Source organism: Pelophylax lessonae, assembly GCF_965119305.1.
Source record: "Pelophylax lessonae genome assembly, chromosome: 6".
Taxonomy (NCBI): Eukaryota; Metazoa; Chordata; class Amphibia; order Anura; family Ranidae; genus Pelophylax; species Pelophylax lessonae.
The window spans coordinates 232,164,524-232,180,205 of NC_138773.1; the positions used below are offsets into that span (position 1 = coordinate 232,164,524).

A 15,682-nucleotide genomic window follows, 5' to 3' on the forward strand; every position below is an offset into this window, starting at 1 on the left:
ATGTACCTTTGATCATAAACTGTGTTTAGAACAGAGGAGAGACTAAACAATGGTATCCACCCACACATATTCTAACTCTGCTCACCTATAACTTGGACTAAGGTAATCTACGTTAAAGCACCATCTCTTTCAACACTCTAACAAGTTCAGGATTCTCCTACCACATTCAAAGCAACAGAAAAATAGCAGAGTATTTCATACTTGCAATATAAAAGCAAGCCATTGTAAGTATTTCCATGCAAACATATACTTATTGACACAATGCAGTATACAGTAGGTCACAATGCATTGGTAAATAAGCTACATGGCAAGAATACTGAAATAGGTTCCCCAATCAAAACTATTATTTAGATATGATATAAGGACAAGGAAAGTGAAAAATATTTGTCTCCTAACGAGAGCCAATGCTTAGTAAATTCAGTAAATTATATTCAGGCTTAGATTCCTGTCACATTGGTCTTCCATAATTGGTTATTAGGTAGCAAAATTCTTCCAAAGATGATTTTATCATAAGAGCACAGTGACAGTATAGTTAAAGGAGAGAGCACCAAACCTCAAAATGTGCAAACTATAACGTTTTTTTTTACATTTTGTTTTAGTCTGTCCATGTTTGGGTTTTAAAATGACTGCATGACACAAAGAGATGTGTGCACAAAAAGGGCATTACTATTTAGATGGGTACATCATGACTTTAGAATGGCAAACTGACTTTGGGAGAGAAGCTCATTTTTATGGACATTTTACTCTACATAGTAAATAACTATTTTAACTGTTGAACCTATTCAGATGAATAAGCAAAAGCTGTTAAGGAAGGTTGGATAAAGAGAATCAGAGGATTAAGATGTCAACAGGGGACTTGCATAAGGAATTGAATTATTCCAGCAGAACTTCTTGCTACTGTTATTAATATTGATTAATAACAAGAAAACATTTCAAGAAATTTCAGAAAGGGGACTTGACAGAAATACATTTTTAAATAGTTTTCAAAATATGCAAATATATAATCTTTATATTTTATACATATACAAAACATTTACAAGACAAACTCTTCAATATAGATTTATTGATCATGCGCCCCTACAGAATCCTGTCTGAGGACCAACTATACTGTATATCTCTACCATAATATAAAGCTACACCTGACTATGCTTTACAACTTGAAAATACAAACCCAAATGCATAGACCTGTTAAACCTGTAACAGGGATCTACCTCCTTAATTCTAATTGGGCATGACCATTCTGATTTAACAGAGTCCAATTAGAGCTTCTGAGTCTCCTACAATGTCTGTGTGAACCATTTTAAAAGTGTCAATAAACAGCCCGGTCCACTTCTGCCTCTCATCTCCATTGGCAAACTTGGCTCTCTCAGCCGTATAAACCATCATAGCAATGAGCTGGGAGTGCGTTGGGGACTCGGAACTCGCCTTCTGGGACTCAAGGAATTCAGCAACCTGAGGGATGGTTTTGGGAAAGGCGATCTCCACACCCTCTTCATTAAAGTCGTAATTAACGATAGTTGTTGGGTTATGTCCCTTCCCACCTGTAAGTGAGTGTCAGAAGGACAGGGTCAGGGCTCCCTTTCCTCTGAGACAATTGTTATTAGACCAATAGCATTCAGAGATTCTTTTTGCCTTGTAACTGTATAATGTCCTCAGTGTTTTATCTCTCTAATTCAGCAAAGATGTCACTGCTGCCTCTTTTTTGACTACACCAAACTACCAGATCACACAGGGGCCAGAAACAGAGGCAAGATAGACAGATCATGCAGTGAAATTGCAGCAACAGAAGCGGTGTTAAAAAAAAATAAATAAAAAGGTACAGTAGAAAGATAAAATGATCTTAAAAAAGACAATATTATGCATCCTCACATTATTATTTTGATCACAATTATTTGTAATAGTTAAACTACCTAAGATAAAGTATAAATTCTCAGGCACTTTTAGGGCCATGTCACGCTAGTGATCCTGTTGCTAGAACCATTCATCTGTTCATATATGTCCGAATTGCTGCAGTATCTAAATCTTCAGCATGCGAATACTATATGTACGGGTGACCATTCTCTCTTCTTTTGTAACAATCCTGTCATGGACATGGACAAGTTGCTGCCAGTGGATCTTTAGTGTGATATGGGCCTTCCAATTATGGGGATTAACTCAGCTCAGATGTCCATTACAAATAAAGCAGCATGTCCAGTTGAACTCAAAGCAAACAGGTCAGCACTTGCAAGCAATATATAGGGGGTCTGTTTATAAAAGCTTTTACTGGAGATTTACACAACTTTCTCTTAGGTTTCACACATTGAATTCAATATAACATTTATAAATAGATTCTCAATTGTTCTGATCATTGTTAGCTGGTTTCCCAGTTTACTTGCATAATTAAGATTTACTGTATACATGGGCTGACTGTTGGGGAACGGGTGAGATAATTACCAGAAATGAATGTCATCTGTTTGCCATAAAAATAAATGAGAAAGTATAATCATGGTGGCTATGGTGAGAAGGGGAGAAAACAATCAAAAGCCCTCCAACTGAGTCATTGTGAAGCACAGTAAAGCCTTTTTAGAACAGAAAGTATTTGCATGTCTCATTCCATCACATACAGTATCTCACAAAAGTGAGTACACCCCTCACATTTTTGTAAATATTTTATATCTTTTCTTGTGACAACACTGAAGAAATTACACTTTGCTACAATGTAAAGTAGTGAGTATACAGCTTGTATAACAGTGTAAATTTGCTGTTCCCTCAAAATAACTCAACACACAGCCATGTCTAATCCGCTGGCATCAAAAGTGAGTACACCCCTAAGTAAAAATGTCCAAGTTGGGCCAAATTAGCCATTTTCCCTACCCGTGTCATGGGATTTGTTAGTGTTACAAGGTCTCAGGTGTAAATGGGGAGCAGGTGTGTTAAATTTGGTGTTATCGCTCTCACTCTCTCATATTGGACACTGGAAGTTCAACATGGCACCTCATGACAGAGAACTCTCTGAGGATCTGAAAAAAAGAATTGTTGCTCTACATAAAGATGGCCTAGGCTATAAGAAGATTGCCAAGACCCTGAAACTGAGCTGCAGCACAGTGGCCCAGACCATACAGTGGTTTAACAGGACAGGTTCCACTCAGAACCGGCCTCACCATGGTCAACCAAAGAAGTGGAGCGCACATGCTTAGCATCATGTCCATAGGTTGTCTTTGGGAAATAGACAAATGAGTGCTTCCAGCATTGCTGCAGAGGTTGAAGGGGTGGGGGGTCAGCCTGTCAGTGCTCAGACCATACACACTGCATCAAAATGGTCTGCATGGCTGTCGTCCCAGAAGGAAGGCTCTTCTAAAGATGATGCACAAGAAAGCCTGCAAACAGTTTGCTGAAGACAAGCAGACTAAGGACATGGTTTCAGTAATCCATGTCCTTAGTCTGCTTGTCTTCAGCAAACTGTTTGCGGGCTTTCTTGTGCATCATCTTTTGAAGAGGCTTCCTTCTGGGATGACAGCCATGCAGTTTGTCTTGCCTACAGTCAAACATCGTGGTGGGAGTGTCATGGCCTTTGGGCTGCATGAGTGCTGCCGGCACTGGGGAGCTACAGTTCATTGAGGGAACCATGAATGCCAACATGTACTGTGACATATTGAAGCGGAGCATGATCCCCTCCCTTCGGAGAGTGGGCAGCAGGGCAATATTCCAACATGATAACGACCCCAAACACACCTCCAAGATGACCACTGCCTTGCTAAAGAAGCTGAGGGTAAAAGTGATGGACTGGCCAAGCATGTCGCCAGACCTAAACCCTATTGAGCATCTGTGGGGCATCCTCAAATGGAAGGTGGAAGAGCGTAAGGTCTCTAACATCTACCAGCTCCGTGATGTTGTCATGGAGGAGTGGAAGAGGACTCCAGTGGCAACCTGTGAAGCCCTGGTGAACTCCATACCCAATAGGGTTAGGGAAGTGCTGGAAAATAATGGTGGCCACACAAAATATTGACACTTTGGGCCCAATTTTGACACTTTTACTTTTACTAGGGGTATACTCACTTTTGTTGCCAGCGGTTTAGACATTAATGGCTGTGTGTTGAGTTATTTTGAGGGGACAGCAAATTTACACTGTTATACAAGCTGTACACTCACTACTTTACATTGTAGCAAAGTGTAATTTCTTCAGTGTTGTCACATGAAAAGATATAATAAAATATTTTCAAAAATGTGAGGGGTGTACTCACTTTTGTGAGATACTGTATGCCAGATATAATGGGGATTATTCCTCATTTCAGGACAGTGGGCAAGCTATAAAAAGAATTCCTTGGTGAGGAACTTTTTGGCTGCAGCCAGGTAGGCAGCATCTAAAAACTTCCTTACCAGTCTGTAACCAACTTTCCTAGAAGGAATGCATTATTGTTTGTATGCTGTTTTTACTGTGGTTAAATTGTACCATGAAAGGTTGCTCTAGCACACGCATTCAATTATCTTTGTGCTTTTTATTGAAGCAAACCTCTGACTTTTTGTTGTGGAAGGGGGAATGCCAGAGTTTGTGACCACCCACAAAGTAATGCTCTGCTATAGGGCTGCACTCCTGTCCTGCAAACATTCCAGCTGCATGAGCAGGCTCCCTGCAGTTGTGAGCCACCAGTTTCCAAAAGAAAGAGCAGAAGACCAGCTCTCCTTGAAGAATTATCTTTGGTTTACTGCAACATAGTAATGCACCAACACACCGCCTGGTGCTAAACAAACCTCAGGTGTTTCACTCCTCAAGGGAGATTAGTCATGACTCTATAACTATGCTTCCTTGAGGAGTGAAATGTGTAAGTTTGTTTAACATTAGGTGGTATGTTGGTGCATCGCTATGTTACAGTAAACCAAAGATAATTCTTTAAGTAGAGCGGTTTCCCTTCCCTTTTCTTTTGGAGACTTTCGAAACTACAGGTATCTAAGGAGTTTTCACATTTCAAATTTTGATTTTAAGATTACAGAATGGAAGATCTTAACCATCATGCAGGCACATGGGTGACTACTAGGCAGTGGGGGTTGTATTTGTCCACAGATTTTCTTTTAAAAGAGAAGTATAGCTTAAAAACAAACTTTTATACTCACCTAGGTGGATGCAGCATCAGTTCAAAGCTGCAAGCAACTGTCCTTCACCGCTTCTAAGACTGAGAATTGAGTGATCAATGACCACTGATTGCTCAGTTCTCAGTCTTCACTGAGCAGAGAGCTGGTCACTGTGCGGAAACGGCTGGCTCAGGCTCTCAGCATTTCACTGAGAGTCTGAACCAGATGCCCATCCAGGCATCAGGTAAATCCCGACTGTAAGGTTGAGATCTTTCCCGAGCCTGGACCAGTTCAGTGATGTCAGCTGACCATGGGCTTTAGCTGACATTTGGCTGAAATTGGGTCACAGTAGTGCACAAATAACTGCACTTCTGTGATCCCAAGGAGAAATCTAACCAGAATAGCTTTGGCTATACTTCTTCTTTAAATAACTATATGCTGACAAAAAAGCAACAATTTTATAAAATAGTGTTCAATTTTAATTTTTAGTGACCACAGAGTGTCATGTTTTTTAATATGCATTTTTTGCCACGTTTTTAGAGTAGCACCAGTTATTTTAATGGGCTGCTCTCTGCGTTTCTTTTGCACAGATTCCATCAATGTTATCGCGTTCCAGAATCGTGTGATTCTGCCAGCGATTCTGGAACACCCAAATGTGAACAGGACCTAACGATTAAAAAATTATAAATAGATGTAAATAAAAAAATAACCACATTTAGGAATGTTTATCATAAAAAAATCTGCTAAAGCTTTATAAATAGGCCCCCTCTGTATCACCTGTAAGGCTGTGGATACAATCCAGAAGCATGCATGGTTAGGGGGCATTTAGGACATGTGGCATTACCTTGAAATGTCTGTCTTTCCCAGATAGATACTTGCACAAGTTCACACACAACATATTGCATTAGAATAAGGGATAGATATGCATTACCTTTAAATTATAATTACCTGATTGACATGGCAGGTCTGGACACACAATCTGAGGGTCTGCAAAGATTAGAACATTTAGACATTAAAGAACATTTTAGCATTTGAGAACATTAAAGAAAATACAATATAATGGTAACGCCTCTATACATTTTTTTAATAATACACCACATCATAATGTGCCTTTCAATTAACTATATACAGTACATATATACATGTGTGTATAGAGTTGCTGGTCTGTGGAACAGTTCTAATTAAAATAGGAAATGACCAAAGTTGCATTACTGTGCTCTTTTAGTCTATTATAATGTTTTGTTTATTCAGACTATTTATCCTGTAAATCCGTGTAAAGATTGCTCTTAGAAACTGTGGAATGCTATATACTTACTATATAAGCTATTGTATGTAGGGGTATGCCATATATCCATATTCTATATACCTGGGCACAATCGCTCCTCCATGTTGTCTATGAACTCATCAGCAACCAGTTCAGAGAAAAGTTTCATCTTCTGGACTTGCTGTTGTTTGTTGCAGGCGATGGAAGTCAGGGTCTCAGCATCATCTTCTTTATTGAACATGTCACCGATGCCAATAGCATTGACTGTAACGTTCTTATCACACAGTGAATTCAGGCCATCATCAGGGTCTCTTGGGTCGTGACGACCATCAGTGATCACTACAGCAAAAACTTTGGCTTTGTCACGTCTTGTTTCTCTGATTAATGTATTATAAGCAAACTGCAGAGCAGATGGGGTCCATGTTCCTCCAGCAATCCATTCCAGACGCCTCACTGCCTCCTTAAAGCTGGACAGAGAGTCAATGCGGGGATCATTCAATTGAATAGCCTCAAATGTACCCTCGTGACTGTACTGGACAACTCCAACTCGAGCACCTGTAGAGTAATATCCAACTATATTAGCAAATAAGCTCTTAATATTATATCAAAATCAGCCTAAATTCATTTAAACATGTGAAACAGAAATATAACAGGTCCTTCTATAAGCAGAGTGTATTCTATTTCATAAATTTGGCTCCTAAAGGAAAGGTTCACCTTGCAGTGATTTTTTTCTTAGCTTTTTTTTAGGACTTGCGTACATGGCATTTGTATTGGTTTTCCTCCTCAATCAAAGGCAAATGCAAGAGAAACCTGAAGCAGTTCAAAAGCAATTTAGCGCATATCAGATCCAAGCCAGTTATGTGTATATACACAAGCCCTTTAGCTTGTGGGGGTACTCGGTCACCCAATATTGTAAAGCTCTATAACTGCACTTAACTTTAAATTTTCATCCAGCAACCACAAGTAAATAATAAAGTACGAACTCTCATAACGAAGAAGGATGCTTGCCTCTTGGAAGAGGCTGTCAAAGGCCATGATCATACATGTTTTATTCTGCATCAGGGGTTCAAACAGCTCCACTGAATCTAAACTGCACAGGCTGAAATGCAGCTGCATGTTACCATGATGGCTGTCTTCAGCAGATGACTCCTATGAGAAGTAAGAACAACTTTTTTTCTTGGATCCTGGCTTGCTTTTGGGCCTAAACCAGCTGATTTGATCACTTTACCCTAGAAAAGGCCCTGAGCAGTGATCCTCTGGTATTCTTAACTCTCCCTCTGTGCTGTGACCATGACTTTGTCATTAAGCTTTAGGTTAGCCAAAGCTAACACGTTCTTCTTCCTGGATTTTAACCTGGCCTTGCAGGAAGTTCATTGAACAGTATAGAAAAACTAGGACTCTCACATCTGGTGTCCTTGAGAAACAAATGAACCAGGAAAGGGTAATTATGATAAATTTTATAGCGTATACTATAAGCTGGCATAGTCAGCAAGAATGTAAAAAAATACTATAGTACAGCATGTGCAAGCTATTTTGTGATCTGTTTAATTACTTTCAATGTTCTGGTATGTCACCTTGAGTTTCCCAGGTACCATCCCCAAACAAGATAAACTATGCGGTTAATTTACAAAAGGCAAAAAAAGATTCACTCTGCAAGGGAACTGCACCTTACAAAAAAATGATTCACAGAGCTTAGTGAATGAGGTAAAGCTCTGCTTACTTCCATCATCCAATTATGTGCAAGAATAATGTTTTTAATTGCCCTTGATAGTGATTGGGTATGCTTTGTGTCGTGAAATTTCACTACATTCACTATGCTCTAGGGAAAATTCCTTCTTAAAGCGCAACTTTGCAATGTGAACGGCCTATCTGCCTTTAATAAACTTCTGTAGGTCTAAAGTCAACCATGATAGAGAAGCTTGCATGGTTAAATAAGTCTAAGGCTGAATACAGTTGCAAAGCAAAAGGTTGTATTAAAATGTCCCCTGCCCCAACCCCAGTCTTCTCTCATGGGGGGGGGGGGGGGTCATTCAAATTGGAAGAGGATGGGTGTTGAATCACAGAGTGGGTGGATCTGCAGAGGACAGTGGAGGAGAGGGGGTAGGGTAGGATTGCTAATCGTTTATTGAAAAAATAGACTTGGGCTTTATGTCATGACTGGATTTACCCTTTATTGTTCTCTTTGAACCAAAAAAGATCTATGCTATTTTATGCAAAGACCACAATTGAACTATTAAAAAAATAAATGTAAACAAGATTGAACACCTAATAGTCTTAGACTACAGTACCTGTGTCAGAGTTTGGATCTTTGGCGAAGGATCCTAGTCTGCTTACAGTATTAATGACAAAGTTCTTCTCCAGAGTAAAGTTGGTGTAGCCAATACTTTCAGAGCTGTCAATAATGAAGACAATGTCCAAAGCACCACAGCGCTTTTCACAGTCTAAAAAAGGAACAGGGACAGTACAGTTCACACAATGGCAGAAAACATTCTTATATTTAAAGTGGAACTAAACTCTTTCAGTCAACATCAACTAGTTTAATCCTAATGCTGCTAGCCTTAGTAAATATCCTCTATATAATATATGTACTTGTTTTAAAATTTTTATTTTGTATTCCTGTAATATTTTTGGGAAGTGAGAGGAAATCTCCTAAAAGTGAAGGGGAATGCTACCTTTTACTGTTGTTACCAGAAGAGACATCTCCATCGGGACCTCCTCCCTTTTCTGTTTTAACAACTGTCAACTTTCCCATTTCATCTAATTTTCTGCCTAGGCAACAACTGTCACCTGCTTCAAAAGTAAGGCCCTTTACACGCAGGGTGGGCTCCTTTGGAGCCCACGTGCTCAGCCGGGAATCTGTCTGCTGATCCCCACTGAGCAGGTGGATGGCTGGTCCTTTTCGCTCCGGTTATGCAGGGTGGACATAAACACAGCCTGTGCTCCTCTATGGACATTCCGATGTAAATGGACTGTCTGTCCATTTACACCCAACTGCCATCTAATCTGATCTGCCAAGTAGATGGAGAACAGATCCCCTTCCATCTGTTTTTAGCAGATAGGATCAGATCAGATGTGGACGAGTGTCTATGTCCGTTAACATCTGCCGCTCTAAAGAGGAGGCTGGAGGGCCAGATCAGGTCTGCCTAAAAAATTGACAGGCGAACCCGATTGGCTACTATGAAACGGCCCTATGGGTGAATCTCTTCAGGGAGGACAAATGCAAGAAAAGGTTTTGAAAGGGCTACAATAGTGCTTAATTTTAAATGTACTTAATTTTTACATTTTTACAGTATATGGTTGAGATCTGGTATGTAAAAAAATTACCCATTCTTGTATTTGATTATAAACTTTTATGGCATATTCCATATTCACACATTTGCATTGCAGCAATGTACATGTACATTGCATCTGTTCTATGGTTTGTTTTTTAGTAGTGAACATAACAAAAATATATACTAAATTCCACACATTCTTAAAAAAACAAGATAATTAAAAGGTAATAATAATTAATGAACATACTATACTGAACATCCAGTTAAAGTTTTGGATAACTACTATCCTGCTTAGGAGTGTTTTTAATAAAGAATCACAGTGAAAAAAATGTAAACTAACCACAGCATCCACATGTCTCCCGTACGTATGTCATGACATCACATTCCTGTGCAATAATAAAGACAAGTCATCTTGTCACACACAGTTAATACAGCTGTTAAGCATTGTTTGAAGCTGTATCATTTTAGACTTTAAGTTAGACAGGGTAATTACGCTTTATAAAGTATGTTGCAATGACATGCCACATGATCTATCAATAAATAAACATTTGCTTCCAATTACATAATTTTATTATGACATCATACACTACTTACAGTCAAAGCAGGGTCACCAGGAGGTCCAATGTCACCCTAAATATACAAAACATAAGAAGTTACAATCTGCCGTCAATGATATATAATATTAGCTATCAAAGATAACTGGATTGTACACTACAAAATGACCATTAGATATATTTTAGCCTTTGTACAATTTTTGCAGACCTGAGATGGGGGAGGGATTGTGGCCCTGATGCCTATGAATCTCAAAGCTGCCTAAAAAATTCATGCTGATGATACACCTTACAATCTCCTTTAAACTTACAAACATCCGTGTAGAACATATGCCTGCCTGGCTAGATAATAATGGAATGAATTGTGTAGGTAGGGCCTCAATTTATATTGGAGATTTTATAGACATTGTACATTCAAATTGTAAGGTACTCTATATGGTTATCTTTAGGGAGTTTTTTTTATGTGTCCAGTGGGACCCATTGCACTTTTCGAGAGATCTCTCTGATCCCGTAAGTCTCTCACCAGGTATAGCAGAAAACAGATTCCTCCAGGCAGAGGCAGATGCCAACACTGAGCAAGAATCTAAGCAACTGAGCAAGTGACTTCTCTAGGACATGAGAAAAAAAATCAGTTATCATGGGTTCATCCAAGTACCAATATGGCTGAGGAGCAGCTGTTTGTGTGCAGCCACCAGGCAGGTTGGCTGCTAGTATATCAGTGAGTGAACCTTAAGCCTTGTACACATGATGAGAATATCGGTTGAATGATCGTCCATTTTTTTTTCTTTTTTTGCATGCTAGTCTCATATCGAAAGCCAAGAGGTTACTCAACTTAAGAAATGTCCCCTATGGCAGAATACAACTTTGGAAGTAATGCAATGTGTTATTTTGTTTCCTAGCATGTGTGGTCTTGCTCTTCTGATTTTTTTCAGATGAATACTGTACTTATTAAACAAAAGTTGTACGCTCTTCGGATAATTTCAGATGAACTGTCATAATCGGCTTTTGAAAGCTATGTATTAAGGATCACATTATTGTACGATCGCTTTGAAAGTGGTATTTTCCGTCCGATTTTCTGATCGTGTGTACTAGGCTTTAGTGTGCAAAAGTGAAGGGGTGGTCTAAAAGAGATGTGCTGAGACATCAATTTTCAAACAAAGCAGGGGTCCTAGAAAGGCTTCCTGCCCTGGAATGTATGATGTCTCTCTGTGACCAACGTGTTCTTTGATGATTCAAAAGCTCATGTGATTTTACATTTGAGCTAATAGAGTTAAAACATGTAGGAGAATGCACATATGTACCTCGCCTCCAGGTTCCCCAGATGGTCCTCGGGGGCCAGGCTCTCCCGTGGAACCTTTGTCACCCTAGAAAAAAGAGATAGCACAATATATGTTACTGTACTTCATAGATCATTGTTTGGTCATAACCAGATAACATGAAGTCACTGTAAACACATGTATAAAGGAAGCACTGAATTCAGTGAAAGCAGACAACCTCAATGGATACAGCAATGATGGTGACTTCTGTTTAGGTTGGCTACTTACAAACTCCCCCTTCACTCCTTTGGGTCCAGCTGACCCTTTTGGTCCAAAGTCCCCACGTCCTCCCTGCGAAAAGATTAAATGAAGATCTCATAGATGATATGACATGAAAGGCAACATTAGAAAAAAAGCATGATACAATTAGTCCAGATTAGTAAGCACATCATGTAATTTCACTGAAAATCAAGTGCAACAATATCAGACTAACTGTATATCTGTGATGCAGAAAACAAGAGTGCGGACACAGAAACCAATGTTCCTTTCATTGGTATTAAATAGTCAAAATGGTGACTGATAATTGCTAATTGGCTGCTCTGGATTTCTGTTGTTTGCACACTGTTTGACAAATTAAATGATCATTAAAAAAGTATCCTGCATAGCAATAAACCATAGCAGATAAGGCAAACTGACCCCAGTTTGTTGTTATGAAATATAACATTAATTAAATATTTGCCCTACTGTTAAATTCAAGCTCTTAATATGAATAACCTGCCTGGTATTGAGTTATTTTAGGAAAATGCTATGACTAAAGCTGAGTAGCTCTAAAAAGTTCAGTAAGCACACAAATTCTCTCAGATCCCCCAATCCACAGTTACTGAATTGTCTGGTTAGATAATAATGTATGACAGTATTTATATGTTATATTACTAATAAATAGATGTTTTTGTAGTTTAGAACACATAAGAGTAAACCATGTCTAGTGCAAAACACATAAAATATTATAATGTCTCACCAGAGGGCCTGGTGGTCCTTTGTCTCCTTTATCGCCCTAGATTAAAAAAAGACAAAAATTATCCATTAAGGTTTTTCATTTTATATAAGAATAAATAAATAGGCCTAGGGGTCATTGGTAACAGTGTGGCCATTAAACAATCTATACACCACACAGTGGCAGACATGAACTACAACAGACTAGAAAACAGACCATTGGGTAGCCATCATATCTGCAATGTGTGCACAAACTCCTGGCAGGATTCCACCTTCTCTACAACGTTCCATATTATTTTCACTCTGTAAGCCCTAGTGGTAAACTCCACATAAAACTGAAGTCTTGATTCATACTAGTGTATGCGACTCCAGGGGGGAATTCCCAATTCACAGCACGGCTGTGACAGGTTGACCTTTAATTTGAAGCCAAATCACTGTTGGCAACTGCATATCAAAGATGAATGCCTAGGTAGGTATCCCTTACTTGATGGTGGATTCTCCATGAGACTATACAGTATGACAGATTTTCTTGTGATAAATTTGGCCTGGTTGAAAAGGCTAAGACACTTTTTCACCAGAAAAAGTTACTCTGTGTTTTCCTGAATTTTTAGTGTAATGATTTTATAGATGATTGAAAAGAAAATTAATTCTTCAAATATTAAGGTGTGATTGTGAATGATATTGGAAGCATGCAGATATCCATGGCACCACTAGAGAACAACAGGCTGCTGATGGGAACTGGCAACTAGGACAACAGATAGCAGCCTGAATACTCCTGAACATGCACATAGTAGCCTATAAAAATATCAGTTATGTAGTCTGGTCTGAAATTGCAAGTAAAGAATAAAGGGTAACTAATGTCAATGGACATCTCATTTCCAAATATCTCTTATTGGACAACAAAATCTAATAGTAACTCTGTACAGTTTCTAAACTTGCTAAATTAAAAGTGGTGTTGCAAATTGGTTACCATGCAAGGTCAGATCAAATTACCAGCTTTACTGGAATCCTCTTCCTGGAACCCTCAACCCTGGAAACAACCCCATTGAAAGACAGACTTTCTAAACTTCGGTATGTGCAAATACTGATCCACGCTCCCACTCCTCACATGACGCTACTCTTGGCAATTGGCTGACAAGTCTGTAGGGAATTAGGACATGCATACACTCTACATAGCTTGAAAGCAGAAATTCTTTAAAAGGCTCTGGCATGGCACTGATGAGGTTTCCTGTCTTCAGGTTAGATCCAGCACTTTATCGTACCTACTATATAGTGCTGCCTTTAGTTTAGTACATTACTAAGCAGTATAGGATTAAGCACTTTTAAGAGCTATATATATTTAGGCTAAAAATTCCAAGTCCTGAGCTACAAGCCAGGACTTAAGAGTTACTCACCACCAGTTGCCCCACCCAATCCCTACTATTTCCCGCCCCTAATTATGCCCCTAAATACGCCCTCTTAAATTATGTAATGCAATTTCACTGTTAAAGGTTTTATGCAGAATAAAGTTACAACAATAAACATTAACAACATCTTTAACAATATTAACATAAAGCCTATTAAATTGATCTGACTGATAAATATATAATCATAAAATATGATTGGCTACTATAGGCATTGTACACATCATTACTGCCTTGTTAAGTAAACATTATAATAGTATATTAAATATAGCATTAAAAAAATATGAAAACCAATAAATTACACTTTTAGTGATTTAGGATGCAGAGAAACTTACAGGGGAGCACAGCCTTGGGTAGGGGAGCAGGGGCTGCTAAAGTTAACTTTTTTTTATTAACAAGCTGGTGATTGGTTGCTAGGTGGTCCAAGCAGCCATTCACCAGCTTGTTAATAGGAAAAGTAAACTTTGGCAGCTCTCGTCAAAGCCCCCTTCCCACCCCCACCTCATGTAATTCTTTGCTGACTCCTGCTGTATGCCAGGCCCTGCTAAGAGGATGACAGGCGGTGGAAGCTCAGAGAAGAATTGGCTCCCGTTCAACCCTGTCAGCCAGTGGCACCTGTCCCCCCTCCCATGTGGCTCCACACTCGCCCTCAGCTTATTTCCACTCGCCTAATGTGAGGAGGCAAGTGGAAATTTTGAGGGCTGTATATATAAATATATATATTCATATATAAAACACACATGCAATTTTGGTGCTCCTACTTACTGAAGTTCCCCGTGGTCCTGGGTAGCTGATACCAGGTCTTCCTCTGTCTCCCTAAAATAAAATGCAGTTGCATTAACAGACTACATAGAAATGGCATTATAGAATTTATTGCTGTTTTTGGGGGAACAGGATGGCATTTTCTTCGCTTAGAGCAATTCAGAGCACACCTTTTAGGGTTTTTATGCCTTCCAGTTGTGGACACTAAGTGTGCTTTTCATTTGTTTGGGATTAGGAATTCTAAGGATAACAATGTCTGTTTTTTTTTTGTTTTTTTCGTGGCTGAACTCAATAGATTTGTGTCTTTAACAATGTCTTTAGCCATTTGACCAATGACAGACTGCCAGTGAGTATAGGTAAACAGTGAGAAAAGAGAGTCAAAATTCATAGGAGTTAAGGAGGGATGGAAACCACATAAAAAAGTCTATATATAAATAGTTTATTATATACACGTGTCTACCTTAGGTCCTGGTGCTCCTGGGTTTCCTCTTTCACCCATGTCCCCCGGGTCTCCACGTGAGCCCTGCAGAGGAAACAAACATCATTTTTTTAACTACATGGGAACAAAACATACTAGATCTGAAGTGTTAAGAAAACCCTGGTTCGGGTAGAAACCAGTGACTGCAGAAGCAGATATAAATCAGGAATATGCAAACAATTCAGGTGATAGTAAAAACACTGTGAGTATTAATATATTTAAAGATGACTATGGAAGAGATCAAAAACTCAATGCTGAGTTGCTTTATTCAGAACAATTTACAAATCAGCAGAACTGGCAGATGGTAATTTTTTTTATACAACTACTAATTTGTCTATTCTTCAGAAATGCATAAAATCTGAAATGATTAAATGGCATGATTCTTTACAGATAAGACAGACATTCAAAATGTATATGAGACAGCATCAGATTTAATTCAAAGCACCACTAGGATTAATTTATTGAATTGCTGGTATTCTGTAAAAGTATTAAATAGAAGCACCATCATGCAGTGAATAGCTAGATACTATGGGCACAATTCATGAGAGCTTATCGCATGCGATATGTTGATCAAGTGATCACTTAACGCATGCGATAGCATAAGTGTCAATTCACTATCGCTCGTATGTGGTATTTAACGGAAACACTAAAAACGTT

General features: G+C 38.9%; 1 protein-coding gene across 1 annotated transcript in view; it reads right to left on the reverse strand.

Moving 5' to 3' along the window:
• The window catches only part of COL6A2 (collagen type VI alpha 2 chain), a 48,637-nt gene that overhangs the window by 1,331 nt on the left and 31,624 nt on the right, over window positions 1-15,682 (reverse strand). The window contains exons 17-26 of the mRNA XM_082260667.1: window positions 15,008-15,070; window positions 14,551-14,601; window positions 12,408-12,443; window positions 11,678-11,740; window positions 11,435-11,497; window positions 10,177-10,212; window positions 9,923-9,968; window positions 8,599-8,751; window positions 6,413-6,865; window positions 5,995-6,033 (exon numbers count right to left, since the gene is read on the reverse strand). Coding sequence (XP_082116793.1) covers window positions 5,995-6,033; window positions 6,413-6,865; window positions 8,599-8,751; window positions 9,923-9,968; window positions 10,177-10,212; window positions 11,435-11,497; window positions 11,678-11,740; window positions 12,408-12,443; window positions 14,551-14,601; window positions 15,008-15,070 — 1,003 coding nt within the window. The remainder of the gene's footprint in view (window positions 1-5,994; window positions 6,034-6,412; window positions 6,866-8,598; window positions 8,752-9,922; window positions 9,969-10,176; window positions 10,213-11,434; window positions 11,498-11,677; window positions 11,741-12,407; window positions 12,444-14,550; window positions 14,602-15,007; window positions 15,071-15,682) is intronic.